The sequence below is a fragment of the Aedes aegypti genome, chromosome 3 (assembly GCF_002204515.2).
Source record: "Aedes aegypti strain LVP_AGWG chromosome 3, AaegL5.0 Primary Assembly, whole genome shotgun sequence".
Classification (NCBI taxonomy): Eukaryota; Metazoa; Arthropoda; class Insecta; order Diptera; family Culicidae; genus Aedes; species Aedes aegypti.
In genome coordinates this window covers 395,375,625-395,383,203 of record NC_035109.1, presented here as the reverse complement: position 1 = coordinate 395,383,203, position 7,579 = coordinate 395,375,625, and the positions used below count along the sequence as shown (strand labels likewise).

At 38.7% G+C, this 7,579-nt stretch overlaps 1 protein-coding gene across 1 annotated transcript; it reads left to right on the top strand.

The window, feature by feature from the left end:
- Window positions 1–4,386: 4,386 nt before the first annotated feature.
- On the top strand, window positions 4,387–6,353 carry LOC5565448 (protein flightless-1 homolog). Its single transcript, XM_001649729.2, has 2 exons — window positions 4,387–5,037; window positions 5,098–6,353. The coding sequence occupies exons 1-2, from the start codon at window positions 4,988–4,990 to the stop codon at window positions 6,284–6,286; spliced, it is 1,239 nt and encodes a 412-aa protein (XP_001649779.2). The 5' UTR covers window positions 4,387–4,987; the 3' UTR covers window positions 6,287–6,353.
- Window positions 6,354–7,579: the final 1,226 nt, after the last annotated feature.

The window sequence follows — 7,579 nt, the reverse complement described above, 5'->3', positions numbered from 1 at the left end:
ATATACGGGCAATCAATGCGCCCTTGAAGTACGTCCGATAACAGTAACGCTCTTGCCGTATATCGACGAACCGATAGTGACTCCAGATTGATCAATTGGCAACGACTTTGGTAGCTAGGCAGGCGAAAAGGATCTGACCAAGGTAATCGTCGCAGCGCATATCTCAAGAACCGTCGTTGAACAGACTCGATCCTTAAGACGCCGTTGTTGTAGTGGGGAGTCCAAACAACCGAACAGTATTCCAGGATGGAGCGAGATAGAGAACAGTACAAAGATTTCAGACAATAAATGTCCGTGAACTCCTTAGCTGTTCTGAAGATGAATCCAAGTACTCTGGAAGCTTTACCAACGGCGTAGTCCACATGTTGTTTGAACGATAGCTGTGTATCCAGGATCACTCCTAAATCCTTGACTTGGATGACACGTTTGATTACTTCTCCTGACAATGTATAACTGTGCAATATGTGCTGCTTTTTGCGCGAAAACGAAATAACTGAGCACTTTGCCGGGTTCACTTCCATCCGATTTAGATTACACCAATCCGCAAAGGCATTCAGCTGTTGGTGGAGAAAGTAACAGTCGTCGATGGAACGAATACGGAGGTACAGTTTGAGGTCATCCGCGTACGATAATCGTGGTCCTTCAATTACCAGGTTCACATCATTGAAGTAGATCAGGAAGATCATTGGTCCCAAGTGACTACCTTGCGGGATTCCCGATGTAGCAGCAAACGAAGACGAATAACAGTCTCCTATGAGGACGGCTAGGTGTCGACCAGTGAGATACGATTGAAGCCATTGGAGAAAACAGCCATGTATCCCAAGCCGATCAAGTTTAGCGATAGCAACGTTATGATTCAGCTTATCGAAGGCTGCAGTCAAGTCTGTGTAAATTACATCGGTTTGAAAGCGTTTCGACATACTCTCGGTTATGTATGAAGTTAAACAGAGTAGATTGGTAGCTGTAGAGCGACCTGTCACGAATCCATGCTGATCGACGCTAATGTATGGTTTACAGTGAGCAAGTAACGGTTCCATCATAACAAGTTCAAACAGTTTTGCAACAGCGCAGAGCGAGGTAATACCACGATAGTTGCCAACATCATGCTTGTTGCCGCTCTTGTGAACAGGGAACATATGTGCGAGCTTCCATGTGGATGGAAATACTCCAAGGGTCAACGAAAGACGAAAAACATGAAGCAGTGGTGAAATTAAGTCACGCATGTGCGTTTTGAGAAATGACGATGGAACACCATCGGGTCCCGGATTATAAGACGTTTTCAGTTTCGAGGATGCTCTGATGATCATATCTTCGTTAATGTCTACGCTACTCAGGGTTTGGCCGAACTGTGGAACATTAGCGGCGGCGAATGTGATATGTTCGTCGCTCAATATTTCATCATTGAAAACGCTGGCGAATTTATCGGCGAATAGATTGCATATGTCCTGTAGTGAGGAGGCCACGTTTCCATTCAGCGACATACACGACAGCAGTCCAGCTTCACGTCGCTGTTCGTCAACATGCTTCCAAAATTGTTTGGGGCGGTACTTGAGCTTCGTTTGAATACTTCGCTGATATCGAATAAAGCAATCTTTCGCGGCTTGTTTGTACTCGTTGTTGATCCTCGCGTAGTGGCGTTTAAGTAGCGGAGTGCGGTGTGTGGTGAATTTCTTGAGTGCAGCTCTCTTTTTTGATTTCAATCGGCGGAGCTCGCTGGTTTGCCACGGCGGACGGAAAGAATGATGTTGGACCTTTTTGGGAACATGTCTGTCTTATACGTATGAAAGAACATTGGAGATCAGCATATCATCAAGCTGTAAACGTATATGGCACTATGCAACCACAGAGATTTAATAAGGCAATTTGCCAAAAAATTCAAAAGAATTAAAAAACAACGAAAATTTGCCTAGTATTAGCTTCGAGATGAAGTCATCAAAGCATTGCCAGTTTACATTCGAGTAGAAACATTCAAAAACCACAGAAAAAAGGCAAAGAACTTCACAATGATTTGGTTTAGGAACTCTCCCAATATTTTCAAAGATTTCAATAAGATTTTAAATGAATGCGCTAAACTAAAGAACTGTAAATTCGATATTGAAGGGACCATTGAGTTGGGATGTGTCGAGTTCCGGAACACAAAACCAGTTTAACTGCGATCCTCAAGGTAGCCAAGCCATGAAAACCAACTTTTACTATGGTTCTCTAACTCGATATCGATATGCAAAATATCGGATAAAGAAGAGTTGACTGTATACCAGTTATCTAAATTCGAAGAATTCCGTAAGTTGATGGCTATTATTTTTTCATTTCACCATATATTTTCATCGAAATTAGCTCTTTTTGGTGCAATGGCTTCGCGGACCCCATGAGAGGTCGTCACAAATGTACAACATTTTCACATCTTACTTATCTGAGTTTCCTCCAGAAAGTTTGAAGTCTTTGTTTGCCGATAACAGCATCCTCGCCAAAGGCCGCAATCTGCGTATTATTTGTAAAAGCCACATAAAAATCTAGGTATTTTTTTATATTAACAAACATGGAAGGTTTTTCCTAATGCTTCCAGAACATAACATAATAATTTTCCCACATTAACCAAAAGCCTACAAGAAAATATGTTGTCACAATGAGAGGTGTTTCAATCAGATGAATATGATTTGACTTTCAATAATCACATTGAGGGCATACAAGGGAAATTTGACAAGAATATGAAATTTGCACTCATACAAAATCAAAACTTTTTCTTATAACCCTTGGATTCTAACAGATATTTTTAAATCGGCCATGTTGCATGCTGTTGCCAGCTGTTATAATACCATGCAAAAGGCATTTTAAGAGTTTCAAAATAAAATTGTGAAGAGGATTCTGTAGTAACCTCTCTGATATAAAACTAACAGAAAAAAAAATCGCAGACGAAATAGGCCTATCTGTCAGGATAAGCAACATATTAGAGGTTGAGGAGAGAGTCGCCTTACTAGTTTTTTTTTTTTGCAAATGTGAAGTGTTTAATTAGTATTTAGAAGTTTAATTAGTAGTTTTTTCTCTTAAACATACTCTAATAATCCTTCCCCTAAATTGAATAAAAAAGTGTAGTGAATTTTCAATATTGGAGCAATGGAGCAAATATCGAAATAAATTATTGATAAACTAATGCAATTCACTCCAAACATAAACTCAATAATGGCGCCGGTCACGTCCTTACGGTCAACGGGAAGAGGAAGGATTATGAGTGTGACATCAATTGTTACTAGAGACCGAGAACACCTCTGCACCTCCATGGTTGTCACAGAAAGTCATTTGTAAAAATCTACCTTGATTCAAGATAACCAGGATCAACAGATCGCTGCAACGATACGACGATTTCAACAGATTTCAGTGAAATCAAGGAAATCGGTTTAGTCAAAAATGAATTATGATACGAGATAGACGAACATGCCTGTCTCTCAGTTAATCCCTTTCAAAACATTGCTGCCGCATTACGAAAAGACAGCGAGGGTAATAAATGTGTTGGTGCGGCGTGTCTGCCGGTCGATCTCTGTCGGTCGATTGGTTATATCCTATCCCATATGAGTCCTAACTCACTCTCCAATGAAGGCTACTCGCGTTATGTATCATAATGACGTAACTTCGTCATATTAACGTCACTTGTGATTTTAAGTATTTTTTAAGTATTCCACGATTTTTTTATTGCATGAACATTCCATGCGTCATTTCGATAAACTCTATTTGCCTCAAGAGAAAATCGATCCGTTTAATTAGGTCCTTATGATATTGAACGTGAGATGCACACATAAATTGCTGAGCCAAGCCTCCACGGCAAGGGCACACAGCGAAGGATAAGTTTGTGTCAGAATATGTACCGTCTCTGGACTACTTATCGGGAAGATTGACTTCTTCAACTTTGTCTCACATGTGTTGTTCTAACCCTTGTTGTAATTTTACTTTCCTTCCAAGCTTTTTGCTCAGTTTTACCAATCCCCAAAATATGCAATCTTTGCACTATCGGAATAGATTTTGATCGCTCGCTTGTTGGCAGTGTTTATGACGAGGACGACCAACCAGTTGATGTGTGCTCGAAACGAAACCCAAAGCTTCCACAGACAAGCGACGGCGGCGACGCACAGAGGAGTAAGTATAACAAATTGATGGCAATAATAATTTCCCGTCATGTTAATTAAGCATAGTTAATAATATGCGCATGTTGTGGTTATATTGCAGACACATAAAAATCATTAAAAAAAACTTAATGAGTTTGCAAAAATATACGGTATTTTCAATATTTTTTTTTGTATATTGATATTTTCTGAAAATAATGATAAATTTTGACACGCTTTCAGTTTATGAACCCAAGATCGGCTTCAATAATGTTAATTTTAAGAAAAGGGTTCTATTAGTTTTTTCCAAGGCAGTTTGAAATATTTTTTTGCACTTTTAAGCAACTTCAATATTGAAAAGTTTCCTGGCTGAATTTTGGACGCAATGTGAAATTTTAAGATATTATAACATTACATTATAGCATAACACTCTTCCCCAACGTTCCACCCTTACAATTTGAAATTGCTCAAAAATCATTTTTTTTGCTTCCTCTGAGTGTGCATTTCAATTATCTTATAATTCTAACCAATGTTTTTAATGTACATTTTCGAAGCGATGTACACGAAAATTTATAGAAATTTATGTTTCCGTTATGTGTGGAACTGATCTATGTGAAATTGATTAATTAATCAATGGCGTACGTCACAGTTTGGCTACCCACGTAGGTAATATTTTGATTACAAGCAAAGCAGAACTCATTTTTACCTATCTCACAAACTCCAGTTCCTCAACGAATGAGTCATACAAAGTGCAAAGAGTCACACACGAAAGACAAACAAATGTAAAATCTGTTTTGATACGAACGTCTTTCTGCAACCTTGTCGGCACCATCAATTCTAGGAAGCACTCTACGATTCGAGTAATTCTGTTCAGCATAATCTCTCTAGCTACGAGAATGGAAAGTTCAGGACGAAAGTTTTTTCACATCACCATCGGTGTGTTGCTGTAAGTATAAAACGAAAATTTCGTTATAAGAACCGCTTATTTTCATATTTTTTGTTTCAGAGCCCTTTCAAGTTTGCATTTGGTTTTCTTACAGCAATGCAACAACTATTACTATTCCGAGCAATGTTCTATACATGGTTTGCATTTAAATTCTTCTGATCTCGGTTCTTTGGAGTTTCCAGTCCATGCAAATATTGAGCTTGTCAACGCAATGATAGATTATTTCTCACCGGAAGTAGTTCAACGCATGAGATGGGTTAGCAAGTTAACGATTCGCCAGGGAAGAGTGTCCAACATATTTCTGAAGGACGATCTCCAGGAATTGATCGTCACTTCCAGTTCTACGCACGATGTGATTATTGGCGAGACTGAAACCGAAGAGCTGAAGCGATTGATGATCACTCGAAACAAACTGGAAAGTATTCCCAAAAATGTAGAAAAGCTTAAAACCCTAACAGTTTTGGATTTAAGCAACAACAATATTGAGGTTGTAGACCTGGATGAACTTCATGGATTGAAAAAGCTTGCAACAGTTGACTTGTCAAGCAATAGGATTTATTACCTAACCGCTGTTAATTCCTTTGCGTTACCGCGCCTTGAAACATTCAAATTAGACAATAATTTCCTGACGGAAATTGATTTTGACGCATGGACGACGCCACGTTTGACCACATTGAGTATAACGTCTAACAGTTTGAAATACATCAAAGATTTCAAACAAGAGAACTTTCCATCTCTTCAAACGTACCAAGATCAGAACAACTTATTCGACTGTCGTTGGCGAGCTGGTTTCACCTCAATGCTCAATACATGGAAACAACTCGAGAATTACAATTTCCAAGCAAAGGATTGTCACAAAAGTGTGCAACTTAGCGCAGCGGTTTATCGCATGCTCAACATCAGCGTTATCCGCAACAACACGATCGACTTGGATGACAAGGAGCAACTCCAGAGTCAGTTGACCACTATGCTGGATACCGAGCACAAGCAGTCACGGCACATCGAATCACTGACCAAGTTGGTGAAGGAACAAACCGAACAGCTTGAGGCAGTGTCCACCACACTTCAGGCCCAACAGACGACTATCGATGGGCTTCTGTCACAAATCGAAGAGCTTCAGCAACTTGTGGTGGAAATAAAACAATCGGCACTCCCTACTGGACGGACCGTTCCCAAAGGATTGCGCGCGAAGATGACCCAAGAAATGGAGGAAGTCATTCGGAGGAATTTGGTCGAAGTCGAGGATTAGGTAAGGTGTGGACGAACTGTAGATGTTGGTTTCCTAGAAATAAAACCCGAATGAGTAAAAGAGTTGAGTTGCCTTCGTTTCTCTCAAATCACATTCAACCGTTTTGTACAGTATTGGACACATAAAATCCACCAAAGGCTATTTGTCATACAAAATTGTCAAACTCCGATACTGCACCGTTTCTGAACCGATTCCTACAATTTTTCGTTGGCAAACTTCAATTTACGAGAACTATTTATAAGGTTGTTTGAAAACTATTGATTTAAAAGTTACAAATACAGTGAAACCTCCATGACTCGATATCGACTTATGAAACCATACTAAGAGCAAAATTTCATGGTTACTATGATGCTAAGTATATTGACAGCTATAGAAGGTATGCTATTCACGCCTGTGCATTGGTATTAGTAGATAGTTATGAACTTTTACCGGATTTGTATGGAATTTGTTATATTTTAATGCAATTTAAGTAAATTTAGGTATTTAGGATAACAAAATATTGATAATTTAGCAGAATAATTTGTTACGTATCCGATTGGGAGGTCATTTAATGCATTTGTTCTATTTATGAGGAGTATTTTTCATGTTTCTCATCACAACCCATTGCCTCTCTCAGAAATAACTAGCAGTGCAAGTTGTTTTTTTTATTTTATATACAAGAATATATTTACTATATGTACATAGAAAGGCCTGATTGTACGGAATGCAGGAGTTGAATCTGATATAATTTGGGAAATTTGACCACATGAGGGGCCCAAATACAAAGGAGTTAGAGTGACATTTAGGTCGGTTTTGAGTTACGTATACTGAAAAGATTCAAGCTTTACAACAGTGTTTTCGGAAGATTTTCGATAGACCTTTTCGATCTTTTAGATAGGTATAATAAAATAAATAACACAAGGTACATTTTCTTGTTGTGTATTGTTCAGTATAATTTAAATTTCGATAGTTGTTCAAAACTTACATTGGGATTTTTTTTTATTTTCTTCCGCTATAGTCCTGCTATCTGATTCTCGGAAGTGCTTGGAACATACGAAAAGATTCGTGGTATTTGTTTTCACGTTTTAGCCCAAAAATGTCAGTCATCGGTTTCTCTGCACATTGATCGTTGGAACTCTATGGAAAGTAACCGGTTTACATGGTTCTGTTTTATGATTTCTTGGAATATAATTTGCTCCTGCATGTCGGAACATGACAATTCGATAATTTGATGGTGAAATTTAAGCGCTTTTCTAGTATCAAACCGGTGAAAACTGGCTCTGCTCGTAGCTTGATCGAAAGAGTAGATTTGTC